Raw genomic sequence first — 25,863 nt, 5'->3', positions numbered from 1 at the left:
AAAGAATACATTTAAGACACCCCATATGCCATCTACTAATGGTTATCCACCTAAATTTCAGGATCCTAGTCATTCATTGCCAAACTCTTTCTGCGATTTTTTTATTATATTTATTCTCCGTTATATCCCTAAATTACAAAATTTGTAGTAAGACCTCAGAGAAATCATAAAAAATCATTTTATTCCTTATTCATTCAACCCCATGCTGTGACCTGAAATTCATTAAAATTTCCCAATAGAAACCGATCAGCATAAATTTGAAAATTACAAAAATTTCCAAATAACCACCACCTCCAACTTCTAATAAAGTAATTTTATAATATATTAAAGACTATCGGCTAATCTCAATCTCTCAGTTAGGCGGCGGTCACCAGCAATAAAACTAACTTACCCAAAAACCTCCAACTCCACCTAGTTTTTTTTTTTCCTGTATTCCACAAATGTTTGAAGGGAAAAAGTGGAACAGTTCCAAGCCAACGAACAAGATTATGTCAAGAATGGTTTGAATAAATAAAAACAACCTATACCTATAGAGAGACGTGTATTAACATATGTTTGATCTCACGTTTGCCACCAAAAGGACATGATCACTTTTGCTGCTTATGGTGGCTTGGCTTGCTAGCTAGGCAGCTCTGTCAGGGATTTTTATGTGGCATACAACAAAACAACAACACGTTAGCATGTAACCTTTAAGGCGACCTCCAGATGAGAGACAAACTTATGAACAACAAATTCAATAAATACAAAACTTGAGACCGAGACCGTCGTCTTGGCCCATACGATTGTATGTGTGTGTCTTTTAGATCTGAATTCGTTTGTACCTTTCTTTGCTCAACACACAGTGACTAAACATTGAAACCTAAAACAGCAATCTCGGTCTTTAGTGCCGCCAATTTTTTTTGGATCGGACGACGTTGTCGTCGTCGTAGGCCACTTTGGTAAAATTAAGAATTTATGGTTATTTCATGAACAATTTCATAAATTGATATGCAAAATATATTGTAAAAATCGTTTATACAGTATGTTTGTATGTATGTATGTCAGAGTGGATGTGTTGGCATGTCGTGTCTTCCAAAAAATATATGTGTCGATGCAAGTGAGCCCAGTCTCCTCATGAAGTTTGTGAACAACATATTCAACCTCAATTTAGTCAGCTATCCCGGTAATGTTTGTTGGGTCTTTCTTCTTGTTTTTTACTATGTTGTTGTTGTTGCAATCGAGATGTAATAAGAAACCTTTATGCAATCTCTGTCGATTTTGTCACCACATTTATAACAGAAAACAAAATCTCAGGCAAAAGAAATCAGCCACATAAATAGGCAGAGCAGAGGAAAAATGTTAAAAAAATCAATGTATTTTCTATGTGAAATTATGTTATGGGGTATTAGAAGAGAATTGGAGTAAGCTAGATTTAGAAATTCTATGGAAGTTTTGAATAGAAAGCCGTTTTAAATAAAAAAGAATGCTCTAGTGATCTTTTTTCCATTATTGATGCGGATATTTAGGTCAATTGAAATTCGAGTGAATGAAAAAAAAGATATTCTTATAAAGAGAAGGAGAAAGCAAAAATAAAGAGTCTGCCCACAAAGTAAAGCTACTGAAATCTGCTTAATTACAAAATTAAAATTAGAAAATTTTTCAGAATCTAAATGTTGCTTTTCCTCGGCCAAATTTATGTAGTAAAAAAGTCACTATCTGTCTGCATTCTTCTAAGTTGTTTAAGGTTCCATATTTTTTGTAAGGAATCAAATTTTTTTAGTAAAAAAATAGTAAAAATAATAAAAAGAACATATCGCAATATTCCATTCGGCAAATATTGAAAAATTACCTCGGGGTAAAGCCATTGAATTCCAAGAACTTACACCGCAACTGAAAGAAAATTGACTCAAAAGAGCTACAGAGTTGCTTCGATTGGCCGAAAGTGGTAAACTGCCGAATTTTGTTTTCTCCGATGAGAAAACATTCGTTGTCCTGCAGTTTGTAAACAAACAAAATTTTCGTGTTTACTTTGCCAAAGAGGTCAGCTGAAAATGTGAACCTTCGGTTGGCCACCAGAACTCAAACGCCGGCCATGATGATGGTGTGGGCCGCCATAACAGCCGATGGTCGTTCTCCGCTCATATTAATCGACCGTGGCATTAGAATAAATGGCGAATATTTTCCCAAAAATATTCTGGGAGGTGTATTAAAGCCTTGGTCACGCAAACATTTTGGCCGCGGACCTTGGACATTGCAACAGGACTCAGCACCATCGCACTCAGCACACGCCACCCAAAGAATGGTTACAAAATGAGGTTCCTCGCTTCATTTCCAGCGCACAATGGCCACCAAAATCTCCGGATACCAATCCGTTGGACTATTGTGTCTGGAGTATTTTGGAAAGAAAGGTTGGCACTAAAAAATACCAAAGTGTCGATCACCTCAGGGAAGTGCTTCGCCGGGAATATGCCAAAATACCGCAGAGCAACTTCCGGGCAGCGTGTGACGGTTTCATTGGCCGTTTAAAGGATACAATTCGTGACAAAGGTGACCAATTCGAACAAATCTAAACTTATTCTAAAATTTTCTAAAAAAAAATAAAAATATTGCGTTTGGCTTTGTTGCAGTTGTTTTATCTCACCCTGTATATTCATGATCAGCTTAAAATTCCATGTCGATTTATTCAGTTCGTCTGTCTATCTGTCCGTCTATGGAAATCAAAATTATGTCGTCACCAATTGCTTATTTCAATATAGAAGTTAATATTGAACGGACCGATTATACATCATGTTAGAGTCATATGTAAAGTGACTTTTTCTACATTTATACTTAGTATTTTGATGGCATACTTTTAGGCGTTACCCAGTATTTTTTAAACTTTTATTAATGTTTATAGTGTTAATCTAGTATTGAATAGCATATAATTTTTTTAGTCTAGCATCTGAAAAATTGACCTTAAAGCCTAAAAGTATGCTAAAAAATGTAAATCTTTGTGACAACTCGAAGTAAATATTTTAAAACCCCACAAAGTATATATATTTTGATCAGCATAAAATTCTATGTCGATTTAGTAATGTTCGCCGGTCTTTCTGGCACTCAGTCTGTGGAAACCACTATAGCTTCCGAACGAAATGAAATACTGTGATCAAATTTTACTCAACTGTGTTTTAGGTCTTCAGGATTTTTCGAATGGAAAACTGACAATATAGAAGTCCACGTTCTGGCATAGGCCGACTGATTTAATTTTTTTTTGCGTGTTTTAGTCACTATTTCATACCGATTTTTCTGAAAAGTGGGAGTTATGTTATCAAAGTATGTTACAGATTCCACCAAAATCGTTTAAAATTTCGCATTTTCCTAATTTCGTATTTTCCAAAATTTTTCATCTGTGACAGAAAATCGCATTTGCAGGTACAGGTCTTCGTATAGCCCCCATATAACTGTACCTCCCTCTATTCGGTATTTTTATGATTTTAGCGACATTATTCATCGAAATTGTTTAAAATTTCGTATTTGAAGTTATCTAATGGATGCTACAGCCTATGGCAGAAAACTGCCTATGTAGGTTCACGTCTTCGCATAGGCCCCAATATAACTGTAAATCCCTATATTTGTTAATTCTATGATTTTTGGATTATTTTTCAAGTTTTTTTTTTTGCAAATCTCTTCCAATAGGTTGGTTGGGCTATATATTTATTCCCTGAATTATTTCCCCAGATAATATTGTAATATCTTCCATTCGCAATGACCCGCCAAAATCATGACTCATGACTCTTCGTTTATCGAATTGCAATGTGAACCTGTTTTATTTATGTTTTTTTTTTTCATTTTTGCTGATTAAAGCGTTGGCGATTGTCTTATATTTCATTTTGAGGACAATCTATGATTTGCTTAAATTCCTCGATTCGCCGCCCCCTCCCCCCAAAGCATAACCTGATATGGACAACTCCAACGCATATGAATGCGTTTCCCAATACAATTTGTCTGTCCATCTGACTTATATGAACGACATTTATTGGTTTGTAGAGCATTAATGTCAAATGTAGTCTTAAGACGAAACATATTGCCCCACTTGGCTATCATTTATTTTGGGGGGAGCCGGCAAAAAATAGCTAAGTTTAATCATATCCTTTGTATTGTTAAAGCTCAGGCGGGTATAATGATGACAAAGTTTTGGTTGGTTGGCTGCCTGGCTGGTGTGAATTCACCGCCCGGCATCATCATGCTTGTTGAATCTTCGTGGTGGCAATGAGTCTTGGGACAGCCAACCAGCTAGTAAGCATATTGTCTACATATATGGCGGGTTGTATGCTTGGATGGCAGGCTGCTTACCATTGTCTGAGCATTAAATTATTTTTTTAAGATTAGATCAACTTGTTGTTTGCAGAGCGCTAAAGTCAAAACGACAACCAGACAGCCAGCCAGCCACCACCACCGCCAAGTAAAATACAGATTTATGCTTTTAATCCAAGTTGCTTTACAGAAAAAATTCCAATGCAACAACATAGGATGTTGTATTCACACATGTTGTTACCATAGTCCAACGTGACAGTGTCGCCTTCAATGTTGTCTGATGATATTCCTCATTACACATATGGAGGAACCTTATGTATGTAAAGCGAGCGAGCGAGCGACGATGTCATGACAAAGTGTTGTTAAAGTGTTATAATTATTTACAAAAAATAGATATTGCAAACAAAAAAAAAAAAAAATAAAAAAAGACATGCATTGTTTGTTGACTTCTTTTGTTCTTTGTTTACCAAAATCATTCGATCCATGTAAATAAATAAAAAAATGGGTTACAACAAATAAATATTTATTGAATTTTATTATCAAGATTTTGAATTCTATGGTTATTTATTTATTTTTTTTTTTTGAAAAATCGTGGGAAATATTTAAATTAAAAATATGATTTTTATTTAAATTAGGGAATTGATATTTTTGGGGGAATAAGATATTCATATATTCGAATAACCTCAATTCTTCAGACATATACGAATTAGGTCCAGTAAATATAAATTCTGTACAGCTTGATTAAGCTATTACCATTACTTAATCCCAATATTTGCACCGAAGTTAGATGAAGGCGATGCATGGATATGCATGATCATATGACAATTCCCCGTGGCCGTTTGAGGTATATTTTTTTTTGAATCTTGATATGGCCAGATGCTGGGACTGATTTAAGAATCTTTTATTAAAGACTTCCAGACCAAGAATCAATAATATTTTCAAGATTGTTGACAAAAAATTTTTTTTTTCAAAAACATTTTTAAAATATTATAGAGTTCTAAAAATCCAGATTTTTTTAAATTTTGCAATGACTTCCCGAAATGACAAAAATGCTGATTTAAAAAAAAATACTGAAATTTTTTCTAATTTTTGTAGAAGTTTTCTCTAAATAATTCCATGTCAGAAAAGATTTCCTGGTAAAAAATAGGGAACTAACAATTCCGTACGGCAGATGAAAAACTGCAACCAACTTCAGACTGTTGTCATTTCTAAGCCACTCGTCCGACAGTTGTTAAAATTATTCCAGTGACAGCTCATTATATTGTTTACAAGCGTACAGAAGCATTTTGGTGAGAATTTTTCAGAAAAAAAAAAGTTATTCGTGATGGAATTTAAGCGTGATAGTGTAATGTTTTATATTTGGCTGGAAAACCACAAGTGGTCAATCGTTAGAGCATTCCAGCATTTAAATGTGTTTAAATCGTTTATGTCTCGTACCATCGCTCGTTACCGTGATACTGGTAGCGTAGCCCGACTTCAAGGAAGCGGAGGGAAGGAAACAGCAACATCAGCAGAAATGGTTCGAAAAATAAAGAAGCGACTTCATCGAAACCCGCATCGTAGTAGCCGCAAAATGACTCGTGAGCTGAACATATCACAATATTCCATTCGGCAAATATTGAAAAATGAGCTCGGGGTAAAGCCATCGAAATTCCAAAAAGTGCAAGAACTTACTCCGCAACAGAAAGTAAATAGACACAAAAGAGTTGCTTCGCTTGGCCGAAATTGGTGAACTGCCAAATTTGGTTTCCTTCGATGAGAAAACATTCGTTGACTACAAGTTTGTAAACAAACAAAATGATGGTGCTTACTTGCCAAAGAGATCAGCTGAAAACTTGTACCTTCGGTTGGCCACCAGAACTCAAGCGCAGGCCATGGTGATGGTATGGGCCGCCATAGCAGCCGATGGCCGCTCTCCGCTCGTATTAATCGACCGTGGCATTAGAATAAATGCCAAATATTATCGCGAAAATATTCTGGAGGGCGTATTAAAGCTTTGGGCATTTCAATAGGTCTCAGCACCATCACAAGAATGGTTACAAAATGAGGTTCCTCTCTTCATTTCCAGCGCACAATGGCCACTAAGATCTCCGAATACCAATCCGTTGGACTATTGTGTCTGGAGTATTTTGGAAAGCAAGGTTGGCACTGAAAAACACCAAAGTGCCAATCACCTCAAGCAAGTGCTTCGCCGGGAATGGGCCAAAATACCGCAGAGAAACATTCGGGCAGCGTGTGACGGTTTCATTGGCGTTTGAAGGTCATAATTCTTGCCAAAGGTGACCAATTCGAACAAATCTAAACTTATTCTAAAATTAGCTGCTATTTCCGACATTTCTTGCTTTCATTCAGTAAAATTAAAGAAAAATATATATGTAAAAATTATGGAGCTTTACTTTGTTGCAGTTTTTTTATCTCACCCTGTACATCAGAGCAATACTTTATCCAACTACTTCATTTCGCTCGGAAGCTAGATTGGGAAATTGAATTCTGAACCAACGCGCACATGTCATGGACAAAAAATCATAGAATTTGAAATGATTATTTTGAGGGGTTACAAACCGAATGAGGTTACAACAAGACGTCGTCAAATGTCATTCAGTCAGAGAAAGAAATCAATTCCTACATCTGTTATTTCCAGGTCGTGCTATTTCGCGTTTTGGAGACCAGTTCTGCGGCCTAAACCGTGCGATTTTACACGTTTAGATTTTTTTTTTCATTTGGGGTTTTTGAAGTCGATGGTTTACGCAAATAAGCCGACGTCGACTCAAGCCTTAAAAGAGGAAATTGACAATGCATTATTTAAATACCTCAGCATTTATGTAAAACGGCCATTGAAACTTCGCCTGTGTGCCAGCAAAGGTGCGACGGTCATCTGCAGAATATTTTGTTCCACACATAACCTTATTATGCCTCTTTTATGATATAATAAAGTTTCATGATTTTTAATTTAAAAAATCGATATTTTATTTATTTAAAATCCAGAAATTGCGTTCTATGTGGAAGAACTTTTACTAATTTTGTTATTACATTATGAAACTCTTCAAAATAATTATTTTTTACATGGCCAAGGATATAAAAATCCCTGTTCTCCATAGAAGTCATACCTCCTTATTAGTTTTCCGTTTTTTCTTAAATTTCAGGAAAAATGCCACTCAAAAAAGTTCATCCAGATCAAGATGTCAAGACAATGACTCTATCACTTCCACCTCCACCACACGGGCTAAACTTATTAAGTTTTTGTGGTACTCAGACAATGGGTTATTTGGTCATGCATAGGTACATATATTCATAATGCCTTCCACTGGAGGGAGGCTGGGGAAAATAGCAAAGGCATTCAAGCTAAATGGTTTCGGCGTACAATGCAAAGGTATAAAGTACCATGAAACCTCCCAAACAACAAGAGCAACAACAAAAAATAACAATATTTACTTACATGTTTTTCTGGTCGCAAAACTATGCCATTTGTTGTTGTTGTTGCTGTGGCAGTCCCTGCCGCTGATGACGATGATGGTGATGCCGAGCTGGGTTGATGCTGTTCAAATCCACCATTGGCCATAACAACATAACGATCATGGGCACCCTTGCCATAACGACTTTGGATGACAGCCGTGGCAGCGGCGGACAATAGCATCGGTGATGTTGGCCCCGGTGATATGGAGGCTCTCGACGATGATGCTGTGCCAGCAGTTGGGCTAGTTGTGGCTGCCTCTGTTGCTGTTGCTGATGAAGATGTCGTTGTTGTTTTATCAGATGCCATTAAGTTGTCCAAATCTCGCAAGAATTTGTTTGCCCACATATTTACATCATCGGTGGCAACTTCTGCTGGCGATTTGCTTTGCAATTGTTTGCGCAGGCGCTTAAGTGTTGACGAAGATGGACCGGCGGCTGCCAACGGTGATGGAGATGTGTTGTTGCTGGACGATGATGATGAGGACGATGCTGTGTGATGGCATGCTAATGATGATGCCGATGCTGTGGCGGCTGCATCTTGTTCTTGTTTACCTTGCTGTTCTGGCCCTGCCATAGACGCGCATGCGACCGGGATTAAGGCACCTTTTGGCGGTGGTTTGCCTTTTAAATCGGTTCTACCCAGAGGCAATTCATTTTTGCTAGCATTTTCCATCACTCGTCTGTCATTCGAGTGGCTGTCATTATTTTCCATTGCTGGACCGTTGCTGCTTGTAGTTGTCACTTTGGCTCTGGAAGGTAATTTGTTGCTGCCACTGCCATTGCCGGGCGTTGTCGTTGTTAGATTCGCCGACATTGCATTGCCACGCCGCCAGCCACCGCCAGTGGCACTATCAAAGCCGCTATCAGATTCTGTCGAGCGAGACAATTCATCATTTGAGACAGCCGTTTTTAATGTGTCTATTATTTGATTTTCCATGTTGCTCACGGACGATGAGGCCTTTGTATTTGTATCACTTTCAAAAGAGTTATGGTCCTCTTCAGATTGATGTTGTTCTTGCTGCAGCTTTTGACGGGCCTTATGCAATTCAAAAACTTCGTTGATTTCATGCTGTAAAGAAAATGAGAGAAAGAGAAGAGAATATGAGTTTCAAATCCTTTTTGATTCAATTTATAGTTTTTAAAAATTCCAGCCAAATGGATTTGGCTTAAAGTTAATTTAATTTTTTTTTATCTCATCTAGACTGGCTGCCGGCTGCCGGCTAGCCAGCTATGGAATTGCCAATAAATTAGCTCTCACATGACATTGGACAAATGATGTTTGGTTTTTGCTATTACACCACATAGATTGGTGTTGCTGTTGTTTCTAGACCTATCCCTGTTTTGAAAAAAAAGAAAAAAAAAATCACGTCATCATTCAAGTTTCTCGAGCGGCGGCTGCTTTAATTTAGTCACCAACCAACCGCCAGCCAGCCAACCAACCATTCCATCCGTCCATCTCATCCATCCATACAATGTTGCTCTTAAGCCCCACAAAGTTGGGAAAAAGATTGAACATCATGTTGGTAGTGAAAGACTTTAACGCATTACCCCCGTAGCGTGGTATCGAGCCAGCCAAGATCCTGGTACATCCATCAAAAGATAATGCCGACGCTTAAGTCGCACCATGATCTTCTCACATGTATGGATTTGTTTTTTTTTTTTTTTCTTTTCCCTCTCTTTTCTCTTCACTTAAGACTATTAAGCGCCTTGGATTATTTCAAATATTTTTTTTTGTATCCAATTGGGATTTTTTGCCACAAAGATCAAAGGAACCCTAGTGTAGACCTGTAGGAGGAAGTGTTAAGGCTTGGGCTTCTTATTACATAATTATAATGGACTTTGATAAATGAATTGTTGCAGAGCATTAAAGGTGATGTAATATTGGCTAAAGGTGGCGCTGAGAGGATATTGGTGCGAATTTATAAACTCCAGGAGGGGTGGAGAAGCGGGCAAGGAGAGGGAAATGGAAATTGAACCGTGGTTTTCATCGAAAGATTATAAAATCAATATTGTCCACTATGATCCAGAGGGGAGAGAAGCGGATCACATATTTTTATTTTTTTAAGCTATAATCTCTCACCATCTGAAATTATGCACCTATTTTAAAAATTGCTGATGCAAATTTCATTTAAATTCAGATGCACAAAATTAGCAATAAAATGTCTTGTTATTCAGTCAATTTTAAACCCCTAAAACTATGCACTTCTTTTTGACCAAACTTCAGTTCCTTTACTTCCAGCATCTGTGACAAAATACAATGTGATGCTGTCCACGGACCGGATGATTGATAAGGCTATATAGTGTGGGGGAGTGCCCAATTGGGAATTTTGAAATAGCGAACGAATAGTATTCATACGTTTTGAAATAAAATAACTAAAGCAATGTTTCATAAATGCTTATTAAACAAATCTAAAGCATGTACACCCAAAGAAACATATAATCCACATTAAGTTCGTTCAGGCAGTACCCTCACCACCCTTCACCATTAGCTAAAAATATATTCGTAAAATATGTAGCTAAAATGCTCTAAATATCGAATATCGGTAGGTACCGTATCATGTGCGATATAGGAAAACTTGACCCCATATATAAAAAGTTCTTCCCACCTAAATAAAACCCATTATGAAATACAAATACAAATTTGTAGACAAATCTGTTAGAAAATCAAAAATCTGATCCTGAAAATGGGGAGAAACTGTTATATGGTTATAGCAGATTTGTGATATATGATATTTTTGTACGAAAGGAGTATTTCAAATGACAAGTTATTTTCAATTTTGCTAAGAACAGAGCCAAACATTTAAAAGTACTTGAAAAAGATTACCAAAACCTTTAAAATGTGGATTTTATAAAAATAAAAATAATTTTTATAAGAGCCAGTGAAACGTGGATTTTTAAAAAATATTTTTAAAAAAAGACACAATCAAACGTGGTTTAAAAAAAAAATGTTTTAAAAAGAGACAATCAAACGTGAATTAAAAAAAAAATAATAATTTGAAAAGAGACAATCAAACGTGAATTAAAAAAAAAAATAATTTGAAAAGAGACAATCAAACGTTGATTTAAAAAAAATATATATTTTTTTTAAGGAGACAATCAAACGTGGGTTTTTAAAAAAAAAATTTTAAAGAGACAATCAAACGTGGATTTTTAAAAGAACATTTTTTAAAGAGATAATCAAAAGGGGGTTTGTAAAAAAATATTTTTTTAAAGAGACAATCACACGTGGAAAAGAACATTTTTTAAAAGAGACAATCAAACGTGGATTTTTAAAAGAAAATTTTTTAAAGAGATAATCAAACGTGGATTTTTAAAAGAAAATTTTTTAAAGAGATAATCAAACGTGGATTTTTAAAAGAACATTTTTTAAAGAGATAATCAAAAGGGGGTTTGTAAAAAAATATTTTTTTAAAGAGACAATCAAACGTGGAAAAGAACATTTTTTAAAAGAGACAATCAAACGTGGATTTTTAAAAGAACATTTTTTAAAGAGATAATCAAACGAGGATTATTAACAGAATATTTTTTTAAAGAGATAATCAAACGGGGATTTTTAAAAGATCATTCTTTTGAAGAAACTATCAAATGTGGATATAAATTTTTTTTTCAAAGAGACAATCAAATGTAAATATAAAAAAAAAACTTTTTTTAAAGAAACCCAAACATGGATTTTGAAAGATATTTTTTGAAGAGACAATCAAATGTGGATTTTAAAAAAATATTTTAAAAGTGAACATTCTTTTAAAGAGATAATCAAACGGGATTTTTAAAAGAACATTTTCATAAAGAGATAATCAACCAGGGATTTTTAAAAGAAAATTTTTTAAAGAGATAATCAAACGGGGACTTTTGAAAAAACTTTTTTTTAAGAACTGTCAAATGCGAATGTAAAAAAATATTTTTTTTTCAAAGAGACAATCAAATGTGGATTTAAAAAAAATATTTTTTTAAAGAGACAATCAAATGTGTATTTAAAAAAAAAATATTTTTTAAAGAGACAACCATTATTTTTTATTTATTTATTTTTACAATAAAACGTGGATTTTTAAAATATATTTTAAAGAGACAATCAGACTTGGATTTTTATTTTTTTAAGAGGCAATGAAACGTGGATTTTTAATTTTTTAAGAGGCAATGAAACGTGGATTTTAATTTTTTTAAGAGACAATTAAGCGTGAATTTTCAAAAAAAAAACCAAACGTGGATTTTTAAAAAAAAAAATATTTGTTTAAAGAGACAATCAAACGTGGATTTTTATTTTTTTAAGACACAACCAAACGTGTATTTAAAAAAAATATTTGTTTAAAGAGACAATCAAAAGTGCTTTTGTACAAAATATTTTTTTTTAAATATACAATTTTACGCTGATTTTGTAAAAATAATTTTTGAATTTCTGATTTTATGACTTTTGAACATAATCGAGAAAATGTTGAGCCTTAAAGAAGGCAACACATGGTTTGTAGCTACCACAGCAAGGCAGCAAGTACTTTTTAATGAAACATACATAGATTTCTTTGGAACACTTCCCAAAGCCTTATTATTTTATTTTTTTCTCAGTGTAGAACTCTGAGAAGCTATAATTCCAAATCGCGTCAATGGAGTAATGTGGTCAACTGTGATTATTTTTTATGCTTCTATTGCAATGGTAAAAAAACAATAACACATTTAATTTCATGCATCGCCAACAAATGTCAACATATGGCACAAACAAATAACTAGAAGCAACATGTGGTGGTAAGGAATGCCGCCGCACATGATGACCACACCAACAATGAGAGGAAACAATTATGACAACCACATATACGACCAATGCAACCAACAATGACGAAGTCAATGAAAGTGATCCCCCAGAGAATTGTGGATCCTGGCAAACTCTATTTTCTTAAAGGAAATCATTGGAAAATGTGAGTCTTCTCTTGGGTGGCCAGGAAAAGGGAGTGCAAAAAAAATATGAAAAATTGCTATAAAAGCAACATAAATTTTCCAAATAACTTTCAGTTTCGAAACGATAAGGTAACAAGGAACGTGAAACTCTAAGAAAATAAAAAGAAACTGGCCAAAGTTGGTCTCTCTTTGACTGAATGACCGTGTCGACGAGGGCGACGAGTGAGACGCTAAAACAAAAAACCAAGAATCTTGCAGAAAAGATCTTGTAGAACAGATCTCCTTTTTGCAGAACAAAGGAAATAATTCCTTCTTTTTTTTTGGTTTTTGTGGACTTCCACTGGAGCAGCCAGCCGCCAGCATGAAAATCACGCTTGCTGTGTTATTTTTGGCGGCACTAACAATTTATTGCAAATGTACGACGGTATTATCTTTCCCACCATCGCTTATCGCCCAGGCGGCTGCGGTGGCGGCATCCTTGGAGGAAACACCAACTCCAAAGGCGATGGAAGATCAACAGAATAATGCGGCGGCAGCAGAAGCAGCCACAGCAGCTCTTAACCGGCACAATGAAGGTCGTGGCGAAGGTGAAACTGAAAATGCGGGCCCCTCAACCATGGCAATGTTGAACAATTTCCAGAACCTATGGCCGTCGAAGAATTTTCCTTTCGAAAAACGTGAGCAGAAAACCTTTGAAGATGATATCGCCGCTTTGGCTCCGACACAGGCACAGCAACAGCGTTTGCTATTGCAGCAGCCCATGGCAGCAATTAATAATAACAAAAATGCCCAAGGGCAGAGACAACAACAACAATATGTTAAAGGTAGTAATAACCTGAATGAAATGGTATCAAGCGCCAGCAATTTCAAACACCTTAATGTGAGAGATGTGGGAGAAGGGGATCATGATCATTATCAGGATGATGATGATGATGGAGACGATGAGGTGGAAACCATCCAAGAGCAAGATGAGGAAAATAAACGTGGCCACTTTCCAACCATGCCCGTGGTGGATGATGAGGACTATGAAACGACTGCTGATCCGGAATTTGATTCCAATGAATGGTTGGATCCCCACACTGCAATGGAAAAATCAAAATCACCATTTCCTCGGACTTTCATGCCAGACCAGAAACCGTCTGCTGTTCCTCACAAATTTCTGACATCTTTCGCATATCCAACCGCAGCAGCAGGCAAACTGCCATGTCAGACAGAAATGGAAAACAATTGCCTGCCAGAGGATTATTATCACAATGCCCTCAATGCGAACAGGTGAGTAGGAGAGAAAAAAAATAAAACGAAAATAAAATCTTCAAAATAAAAAAAGGGTAAGCAGAGAGAGAAGAAAGTGTCTGCCGTCGATTGCCACAAAATATTGGTTAATTGGAGTGTAACCATAAAATGTGGCATGGATTTGTAAAATTATGCTTTTTTTGTTGTTGGCTGATCAGCCGTAGGCTTTAAGGATTGTTTTTTGAATTATTATTTGGGCACACATTTCTTTGCACCAACCAAACTCTCTCATATCGAAGGTTGTGGAAGAATGCGAAAAGGAATATGTAAAAGAGGTGTAAAGTTTGGTCGGGCCGCACTTTTGATACCTTTTTCCATGGGGTAGCGATTTTTTCCTTTCCAAAAAAAATAAGAGCCAATGAATGAATCGCGGATTTTTTTTTTTCTAAAAGACAAAGAGGCGTGAAGTTAAAAAAAAATATTTTTTAAGAGGCATTTAAATGTGGATTTTTTAAAAATTATTTTTGTAAGTGCCAAGGAAATATTTGTTTAGGCTGATAATCAAACGTAGATTTTTAAAAAATTAAAAAAAAAACAATCAAAAGTGGATTTTTAAAAAAATATTTAAAAAAATCAAACGTGGTGTATTCAATCGTGAATATTTTTATAAGAGCCAATGAAGGGTGGATTAAAAAAATTGGAGCCTTTAAATCGTGGATTTTTTTAAATTCATTTTTGGAGTCTTTTAAACTTGGATTTTTGGAATTGCTTTTTAGAGCCTTTCAAACTTGGATTTTTTTTGAAATTCATTATTAAAGCCTTTCAAACGTGGATTTTTTAAAATTCATTTTTGGAGCCTTTCAAACTTTGATTTTTTTGAAATTAATGTTTGGTGCCTTTTAAATGTGGATTTTTTTAAATTCATTTCTGGAACCTTTTAAACGTCAATTTTTTAAATTTATTTTTTGAACCTTTCGAACGTGTATTTTTTTTTAATCATTGTTGTATTCTTTCTAACATGGTTTTTTTAAATTCATTTTTGGAGTTTTCCAGTTCATTCCAATTCCAATTTTGTCTACTTTCGACATTTTCACTAGCGCCACCTACATTTGAGGTTAATACCATTTACCAGTTGAGTTACAAACGGATTAACCAACTTAATACTCTTCCTATTGCATGGTAAAGTCCGTAAAAATCAAAAGTGAAGATGAATAAACCATACCACGAAACCCCCTAGCCCACCACCATTGCTGGAATTTTAGTCTGTTGGCCACTGCTACTTGGCCTTCACTGCAGCACCAACGGCCCCATTTCTTGATGCATTTGTTTGACCACGTTGTTGTTTGTTTTCGATTTTATGTTTTGGTGTTTGTTTCGTCTTTCTTTCTTTGCTAAGTGACCAATTTTCATGTTTTGCATTGTTGTTGTTGTTGCTGAAATACGTCAAGGTTGCAGTGAAAGTGTTTGCGGTCGCCGCCTGTGATGATGATGCAGATGACGTTGATGCTGCATCGTAATTTTCAGCAAGTTTTGGCAGCATTACAAAATATTACCATAGCATCGTAGAGCCAGCCAACCCAATCCAATCCACTCGGTCCACTTCGTCTGTTTGGTCATAATTTTTGAATAACCACTTTAGGCCGGTGCGGCTGCCACAGCTAATCTGACAATGAGGCTGGCTGTCTGCTGTTGTTGGCTTGTCTTGTCTTGTCTGGTGGCAAAGAAGCATTTAACCGTTTTAACTTTATTTCGCTTTGTTGGCGTTGTTGTTGCAATGGCTGATACTTCAATTGGCTTTGTGTTAAATATTTGACCGTTGCTTGTCACTTCCAGCTGTTGTTTTTTTTTTTTTTTTGTTGTGAAGATTTTAACACACATAAATCGTCTGTTTCTTTTTCTATTAAAGGTGGCTTGGCTTGGTTTTTTCTTTGAAAATGTGTGAAGAATTGCTTGACTAGAGCTTTGGGTGGTTTTGGAGAGTTCGAAAAGATTTATTGAGTGGTCAAGAGGATTTATAGAGTTCCAGGACTGTGACAAATTTTTATTTTTTTTTTAACGTAAATTTTCGAAATATATATTTATTTATTTTTTTTTAAGTTTCCAAAATAATCTTAAAACAAACAAATATTTTCAGAATACAAGGATTTTCGAAAAAAGTTAAAAAAAATAAAATATCCAAAGTTCATCAGGTTTAAGAATTTGAGGTTTTGAAGTGATGTTGATGGAGAACAGTGAAAGCTATCCTTGATTTTTGACAAAATATTTGCAGAGGGCAATCAGAGAATTTCATACAAACATTTTTTTAATTGAGTTTTAAAAGAAATATTTTCGGAAGACTGTTATAAGTATAATTCTACATTATAACCCTAATTATCAATCCCTTATTAAAGAGCGCAACGACTTCATTTTGTATGCTTCGGTCTGTTTGGATATCATTACTCAAGCGAAGATGGCGACATTTAAAATAGCTTTTTATGTTTTGGAAAATTATTTCTATGCATAGACATATTCAAATATTGGGCATAACTTCAAACCCAAGCATACCTTTGAAAACCCGTGAAACTCGCTTAAACTCGAGCGGGTTCACGCTTGGGTGTAGGAAAAACGAAACGAACGAACAGGGGCCAGCATGTTGTGTTCATTTAAGAGTGTCAGCAAAATTCGTTCAAAAATGAGCAGATTATACTCTGGCTGGGCACTCTTTTATTTTTTTTTTTCATACCGTTGTTATATTTTTTTATATGTGTACTTTTTTTCTGTACACGGTCACAACCCGCTTTCCTCTTTTTTCCTTTCCGACTCCCGTTCTAATTTTTCAAACTGAAGTGACTTGGGAGCGCTGACATATAATATAAAAGAGTGTAGAGTATGCTCCGTCAAATAATACCACTCTTCGATTGTAATTAGCGCCACCTACATGTGATTTTAATACCAAAATACACTAATTGTAACTTTGTGTAGTGTACGTGTCCGCGAACAAAATTTGGCTCCCGAGTAAAAAAAAAGTAAATCTGTTCTATGGTTTGGAGCGAATACTGTATAACGGTATTAAACTCGCATACAGATGGCGCTGGATGAAATAGATTTTTTCTCTGGAAAAATTACCGTTGTAGTCGGTAAAAGGCAAAGACATATTTAATTATCTTGGAAAGAATATATGAGAAAAACTGAATATGCTTTGATTCGATCCATTTGGGTATTAAAATCACGTGTAGGTGTCGCTAATTAAAATTGCTTTACTGATTTAAAAACTGACATGTATTGTTAGACATCTTTAAAAATCTTTGAATTATTTTAACACAATGGTTAGAGCGAAAGAAGATATTTATTTGCTTTCGAACTACGCAAAAATTGCATTTGGAGACTAAACTCTCACACAGATGACACTAGATAAAGTAGGTTTTCTCTTTAAAAAATTATCCATCTTCAGTTGTAGTCGGCAATCGGTAGACATATACCATTATCTTGGAATTCTTGTGATTTCATAGAACGAAACTTATATAGCATTTAGTATGATACGGTCTATTTGGTTATTAAAATTACAAACAGATGGCGCTAATTAAACTTGCTCTGGGGGCTTGATATTTGTAACACAAAGTTTGGGAACAAAAAAGCCGTATTTGAGGATTTGAAGACGAAATTCACATACAGATGACTTAAGAAGAGATTTCAATTATCTCCAGATGTTGCCATTTAAAAAGCTATTCAACTTCAGATGTAGTCGGAAATCGGTAGACATATTCCATTATCTTACAGTTCTTATTATTTCAAAGGAAGATGTGACCCTGATATCATATCGTATGATACGGTATATTTGAGTATTAAAATTACATGTAGATGGCGCTACTTTAACTTGCTTTAGTGGTTTAATACTTGAAAAACTGAAAGTTGGAAGGAAAAATATATTAATTTGCGATCGAACAGCACAAAGACTGCATTTAAAGACTAAACTCTCTTACATGTGGCATTAGTAGAAATTAAACTCATACCTAGGTGGCGCAATATAAAATGGAGTTATCCATTAAAATAGATCTTTAAGTGCAGATGTAGTCGGCAATCGGTAGACATATTTCATTTTCTTATAATTCTTGTGATATGAAAGATTATATCAGATGATGATATGACCTAGACGACATTTGCTATGATAGAGTATATTTTAGGCGTAAAATTACAAGGAAGATGGCGCTAATTAATTTTTTTAGTGGTTTAATACTTGTAACAAAAAGGTTGGAACGAATTGTTGTAATCGAATCGAACGAAATTGCTGTATTTTAAGATCGCAATAGTAGAGATAATAAGACTCACAATCATGTTATCTTAGAACTTTTGAGACTTCAAACGACTGTATTTGGTTTGATTCGGTATATTTTCAGGCCTCCGAAAAACTAGCTCGAATTTGTAAAGAGTGCAACCCACTCGAATTCGAGCAGAAAACATAAATTGAGCATATTTTCATGGTTTTTGAGTGGCAGCAAAATTTGTTCAAATCGAGCACCGTTTTAGTTTTTGTCATACCGGTCGTGTATTTCTATGTATATGCATTTTTCTGTAAAAGCTTAATATGACTTACAGTTCAGTCATGCAGGTGTGATGTGAATAACGTTTTCTCAAAGGTTTGATTCAAAGATGTCAAGAATAGTAAATTACAAATTCAGTTACACGTTGGGCGCCATTTTTTTAAATTGGGATAAATTTGAATTTGTTAATTTCTTTCTGTTTTTACATATTTGCCGATTATTTAATGAAAACCCATTGACACACTCAACTAAATCATCGAAAAAGAAAGTGAAATATAATTTTGCTTCTTTATCCAATTCATATCTCCTGATATTCTCACCTTCAACCTGAAATTCTGGAAATCACTCAATTGCCCTAATACCAAAAAAAAAAACTCCACATTCATTATATCCACAAAACTCCTTCAATGTCTTATCTTAATTTTGATCAAAATATGCGAAACAGACAAAAAAAAAAAAAAACACACAGAGCTACATAAATTATCCAAAAACCCCTCCATTAAATTGTTACCTTCACTTTCATTTTCTTCGATAATAATTATCCACATGGTGGTACAGACGTCGGACCCCTCCATTAAATATTACAAAAGCAAAAGTGTTTTGTATTTCTTATCGATTGATTCGTGGTCTTTAATTGAAATATCAGAGCACATATCGATGCTACTCGTGGCCATTATTGGAGGGAGAGACCACCATCAGGTAACTCGCTCGCTCAGTGGCCATGCCAATCGCAGTAATATTGAAAAAAAAACGTAATTTTGTAAGCGTGTAATGGCTGGACCATAAGCATGTGCGTGTGTATATATGTCTTGACCACTGCCTATCATAAATTTATCCGAAACAAAAGTCTGTACATGCAATTTTTTAATATATGGCATTTATCAATAACATTTAACAAACTTTGAACGCCTTTTTGATCCATTCATTTATTTGGCCAGACCGAGGCAATCTTGACGGGGAGCAAAAAGAAAAAAAAAAAAACAAAACTTTAAATAAATTTAATAAAGTATGGACATCAGCATCATGGCCAGTGGCTGTATTGATGGCAAAAAATATTTCCGTCTTCTGCTGTGGCATTTTATGTTTTGAGAGCAAAACATATCCATTCACAGAAACCAAATGGTAGTTGACTGAACGCCCTGATTACAGCGGGCGATAATGTGCAAATTGTCAGTTAGTCAGTCAGTCAAGTCGGCCTTATGCACCCAGCTCCAGTGGCAGTCGGCAAATGCAAATAATGCATTTTTTCTCCTTTTTCGTCTTCGCCTTTGTCTTCTCCTGCTTTATTTATTCGAAAAAAAGTGAAATTTGTAGCAGCTCTAAGCTTTGATATCTGATGGTAAAATGGGCAAACAACGAAGACGGCGGCGACCTGATGTTACCCCTTTAGCTAGCCGGCCGGCCGGGCGAGCAGTCAGTGCGTCGTTCAGTTGATCCGTCTACAGGCTCGAAAAAAACAAAACAGCAGACAAACATGAAAACCAGTAGTTCCATTGATCCAAAACTTTTGCCGATCGTTCAAATATTGTTTTTTTTTTTCTTTTTTTATTTTTCCTTTCAATTATTCATAAACTTGGACGCAGAAAGACAATCAATAAAATGAATTTGCTCAGTCAGTCATTGATTCAATAAAAATATACTGCTGATGATGACGACGATACATTTGCTTGCCCTCCGTATCAGCAAATCCTACTCCTTACACTGGCTCTCTTTGGTTTCCTTATGTGTAGTGGTGCTTGCATTTCCATGCAGGTGTGTGTGTGTGTGTGAGTTTCGGTGTAACATTAATGGGATTTACTTGTCATATTATAATGAATTAAGTCGACCATATTCCATTTGTTGCCAGCTTTCGAATTAGCCTTATTTTCCCCGCAACAGAGATCCCACCCAAAGAGTTGATCTCAAATTTCCTTTCGGTCTCACCACTCTGCCGGAGAAGAGAACCAAGGAAGCAGCTATGAAAGTGATTAATTATGCTGGAGGATATTTTTTGTTGTTGCTGTAGTTTCCAACAATCTGATACTTGTTCTTGTCTTTGCTGCTGTTGTTATCTTAACGGGATTTTTGATAGCTGTATAAGGTGTTGGAATAAAAATAAAATCAGCAGCAGAAGGAAATTAATGCGAAGGTACATGGTAAGAGATATAATCCCCTGCCTTGCTTAGCTAATTTTGGTAGTATATTTGTTGATGACCCGACCTAGCGGTGAGGATCCGACGAGGAATGAACCTTGTATTTCGGATTGAGTACAGGCATTGAAATGAGCAAAGATATTTAGGTCTCGGCAAACACTGGATGATAAAGGCCATCTAAGGATAAAATAAGTAATAAAATTAATTTACTCAAGCTTCCTTAGGATAAAAAAAAAATATTTACAAAATATGACAACATTTGCAGACTAAACACTCATACATATGACATTAGAAGAGATTAAACTCATATCTAGATGGCGCTATATAAAAATGGATTTTTGCATTAAAAAAAACTCTTCAACGTGTAGTCGGCAATCGGTAGACGTATTCAATTATCTAGGAATTCTTGTGATTTAAAAGGATGGAACTGAATTACCCAGACAGCATTTGGTATGATACGGTCTATTTGGCTATTAAAATTACATGTAGATGGCGCCAAGTAAACTTGTTTTAGTGATTTAATATTTGTAACAGAAAAGTACAGGTACGAGCTAAAAAATAAAGTATTTTTGGTCGAATCGAATTCCCATACAGACAGCATTCCATTACCCAGACAGCATTTGGTATGATACGGTCTATTTGGCTATTAAAATTACATGTAGATGGCGCCAAGTAAACTTGTTTTAGTGATTTAATATTTGTAACAGAAAAGTACAGGTACGAGCTAAAAAATAAAGTATTTTTGGTCGAATCGAATTCCCATACAGAGGACATTAGTATAGATTAAACTCATCTCCAGATGGCGCTATGTAAAATGGATTTTCCCAGATAAAATGTTGTTTAGGTTCAGATGTAGTCGGCAATCGGTAGGCTTATTCTGTTATATTAGAATTCAGTGTGATTCAAATGTATGCAACTGAAGAAGATATGACCCAGATATGGTTTGATACAGTCTATTTAGTTATTAAAATTACATGTAGATGGCGCTAATTAAATTTGTATTAGTTGTTTAAGATTTGTAACACAATGGTTGGAAAAGCAGAAGTTAATTTGTTAGAGAATTATTTTCGTTAGTGACTTATAGTAAAATTTAATTAAGAATTTTTGAAGGATGACGTCACTTCGCCAATAATTATATTAGGGAAATTTTTGACCAAACTCACAAAAAGTAAGGCTCTAACCCTTAAATACAGGGTGAGATAAAAAACTGCAACAAAGTCAAATTCCATAATTTTTACATTTTTTTTTTAATTTTTTTGACGGACAACAAAAAATGTCGGAAATACCATCAAATTTTAGAATAAGTTTAGATTTGTTCAAATTGGTCACCTTTGGCACGAATTATGGCATTCAAACGGCCACACGATGCCCGAATGTTTCTCTGCGGTATTTTGGCCCATTCCCGTCAAATCGCTTGCTTGAGTTGATCGACCATTTGGTATTTTTTAGTACCAACCTTGCTTTCCAAAATATTCTAGACATAATAGTCCAACGGAATGGTATCCGTATATTTTGGTGGTCATTGTGCTTTGGAAATGAAACGAGGAACCTCATCCTGTAACCATAATAGTCCAACGGAATGGTATCCGGAGATTTTGGTAGCCATTGTGCGCTGGAAATGAAGCGAGAAACCTCATTTTGTAGCCATTCTTGGGCGACGCGTACTGAGTGCAATGGTGCTGAGTCCTGTTGGAATGTCCAATGTCTGCGGCCAAAATGTTTGCGTGACCAAGGCTTTAATACACCCTCCAGAATATTTTCGCGATAATATTCGGCATTTATTTTGATCCATCGGCTGTTATGGCGGCTCACACCATCACCATGACCGGCGCTTGAGTTCTGGTGGCCAACCAAAGGTACAAGTTTTCAGCTGACGTCTTTGGCAAGTAAACACGATCATTTTGTTTGTTTACAAACTACTGGACAACCAATGTTTTCTCATCGAAGAAAACCAAATTCGATAGTTCACCACCTTCGGCCAAGCAAAGTAACTCTTTAGCTCTTTTGAGTCAATTTTCTTTCTGTTGCGGTGTAAGTTCTTCCTTTTTTTGGAATTTCAATGGCTTTATCCCGAGCTACTTTTTCAATATTTGCTGAATGGAATATTGCGATATGTTCAGCTCACGAACCATTTTTCGGCCACTGCTACGCGGGTTCAAGTCGCCTCTTTACTTTTCGAAACATTTCTGCTGATGTTGCTGGTTTCTTCCGTCCATTTCCTTGACGTTGGGCTACGCTACCAGTATCACGGTAACGAGCGATAGTACGATACACAAAAGATTTATTCACATTTAAATGCTGGAGTGCTCTAACGATAGACACTTGTGATTTTTAAATACAAACATAATCACGGTTGAATTCTATTACGAATAACATTTTTTCCGGAAAATTCTCGCCAAAATGCCTTTGTTCGCTTGTATACAATATAATGAGCTATCACTGGAATAATTTTAACAGCTGTCGGACGAGTGACTTAGAAATGACAGCAGTCTGAATTTGGTTGCAGTTTTTTCGTCTCACTCTGTATGTCAGGGGACCTCTTTTCCGTTTATAGAAGCGCCACCTGCCTGTGAAATAATAAAATGAAACACCTAAAGAACTAATTGTCAGGAAATATTGCATTGCCCATCAGTTAATAATGCAGCATCAAGCCTTCGTCCAATTATCCTACTTGCGCCATCTGCCTGTGAGATTATTTTTAAACATTGCCTTTGACAGGTTCTCCTATGTGTGAGAAAACTGTTAACTTGTTTAAAGAGTGTAAATATTCTAAAAAAATATTTTTTAAACATCTTCCGAAATGTTTTTAGAAACTCTTGGATCTAATTTAAAAGCGTGAGTTTAAAAGCGACACCTGTATGTGAGATGTGTAAAATAAATAACCTAAAGAAATAATAGTCTGGTAATATTTTATTGTCCGCAAATATCTCAATCCTACTTGCGCCATCTGCCTATGAGATTATTTTTTAAATTGACTTTGGCAAGTCCTCCTATGTGTGAAAAAATGTTAACTTTGTATGGCGGTTGAGCTTTCGATTTTCAGTATTTTTTAAGAGCTTCTTAAGCAAGAATTTTCTCAAAACCTCTTAGAACATCTTGAATCTAATTTTATGAATATATAGGCCAGGAGGCTTCTTCCCGGAGTTTAGAAGCGCCACCTGCATGCGAGATTTATAAAATAGAAAACATAAAGAACTAATAGTCAGGTAGTATTGTATTTTCCGCAAATAGCATTTAATAATTCAGCCTCAAGCCTCCGTCCAATGTTTGTACTAGCGCCATCTATGTGCGAGCTTATTCTTTTACTTGAATCTGACAAGGTCTTTTATATGTAGAAAAGTTGTTAACATTGTATGACAATTAAGCTTAAACCATAAATTTCGAAGCTTTTTTTCGTCTTGTAAAATAATTCTGAACACCAAGCAGACGAGACAATTGTTCAACAATGTAACACTGCATAAGTCTAAATTGGCACACCTTAAATTAACATGGAACAGAATATTGAAAACAGCCATCGGCAACAACAACAAAATTGAAATTACAACATGTTCTTCATCAACTCTTACCTTGATGAATGTATACTTGTCATGTGCGAGCCACATGTGGAGTATAAACGGTTCGATGTTGGAGTCTGGGTTGTGTGGAGTTAAGAGTTACACACTTGGCTATGAAAAAAATACATCTAGGTGTCAATATAAACAAAAAAAAAAAAAAAAAAAAAATTAACGAAACAATGAAATTTACAATTTAACACACCCATTTACAACTGCGTGAAGAGTATTCCCAGAAAGTTGCCAATGAAGTTATTTTCTGTTGAACAAAGAGCCATCATCATTAATTCGTGTACAACAACCCACGCATTTTAAATAGGACTAGCCCTAAAAGAGGTGTTTTCTGTTTCTAGATTTTTTTTTTTTGGATTTCTTGCAGGGACACTAATTTTGTGAAATCCAACTATGTCGCATCCGCACCCCTGGTTTCGGCAATTTTACAACAATTCCAAGAGCCCAACTCTCCCATGGAACTGCTGGACGAGCAAAAAAACGATGCTGATATTTTATTGCTACTGACGGCCCAACAAAATCTAATGCAATTTCTAAACTGGGCCATGACCGAACTATATCCCTATGGCAAGTTTCACAATTCCAGTGCAAGTGATGCGGAACATTATCATCCGGGTATGTATTTGTGGAAGAAATTGAATTTCTCGGGACGTCTGGAACCACCCATGTATGTGGAGGAGCCGCACTATGTGATTGTGCGGCGAGAATATGATCCCAATGAGGATTTGAAAAAAGGTAAAAAAATTATTAAAATTTTCTTTGAATTTGTCCTCTTTTCCTCCCCTTCTCTCTACCTCACTTGCTGCTTTTCTTTTTTATGTTTTTATTTTTTTTATGTTTTTTTATTTTTGCTTTTTTGAAATCAAATTCTTTTTAATTCCCTCCTCTCTCTTTATGTTTTGCTTTGCTTGTTTTTTTAATGCTCTTTGCTTTTTTTGAAATCACCAACAACAGGTCTGCATTTCGGCAATGATCCATTTATACCGCCAAGGGGACGTAAACATAATTTACCCGATCTTGATGCCTTGCTACAACGTTACGAGACATTTGTACCCAATCGCGGTAGACGTGACAAAATCAAAGATATTTTCAAACATGATGATCTTTTCTATCCGAATCGTGGCAAAAGACAAATGATGTTGCCGCCGCCGCCGCCGTCATTAAATGGCAACAATGGCATTGGCGGTGATGATATTGACAGTGGCAGCGATAACATCAAAGCAACTTCAAGTCAGCATCAGCACCACCACCAATCTTCGTGGTTAATGAATGACGAAAATGCGGCCACCACTCCAAAGCAATTGACACAGCCACATCCTCTTCATCCTGTGACAGTTGAGGCAGCAGCAGCAGCAGCAGCATTACAGAGCCTAGAAGAAAATGTCATGGCCGAAATGAAGAGAAAATTACAGCAGCAACAAGACAGTCTTTATTTTCCAAATAGTTTTGATGAAATGTCCAACAAGCTGGGCCCCAGGCCAACAACAAAAATGTCAAGCACATATCAAAGTGCAACACAACAGCAGCAGCAGCAGCAAAGACTGGACAAACGTTTAAAATCAATGGCCAATATATTACAACAACGCCAACAAAAACAGCAGCAGCACAACAACAAAAACTCCAGACGTCAATGGTGGAAGAGATATTCCGGCAATGATAGGCCAGCAGCAGCGGCAGCAGTCATCAACACTAGCAGTCGATCACGTACTGGGGCCGCTAATAGATTACATGCATTAAGATCAATGTCAGTGGCCGGCAATCAATGGCAGCAACAGGATCCTTCTCCTAGTGAATATTTTTCACCAACTA

The 25,863-nt window shown here is 35.8% G+C and overlaps 1 protein-coding gene across 1 annotated transcript in view; it reads right to left on the bottom strand.

Annotated features, from left to right (window-relative positions):
- The window catches only part of LOC101898435 (stAR-related lipid transfer protein 13), a 399,946-nt gene that overhangs the window by 103,729 nt on the left and 270,354 nt on the right, over positions 1–25,863 (bottom strand). The window contains exon 7 of the mRNA XM_059127991.1: positions 7,709–8,794. Within this exon, the coding sequence (XP_058983974.1) occupies positions 7,709–8,794 (1,086 nt within the window). The remainder of the gene's footprint in view (positions 1–7,708; positions 8,795–25,863) is intronic.

Source organism: Musca domestica, unplaced genomic scaffold (genome assembly GCF_030504385.1).
Source record: "Musca domestica strain aabys unplaced genomic scaffold, Musca_domestica.polishedcontigs.V.1.1 49, whole genome shotgun sequence".
Classification (NCBI taxonomy): Eukaryota; Metazoa; Arthropoda; class Insecta; order Diptera; family Muscidae; genus Musca; species Musca domestica.
This window is presented reverse-complemented; position numbering and strand designations above follow the sequence as displayed.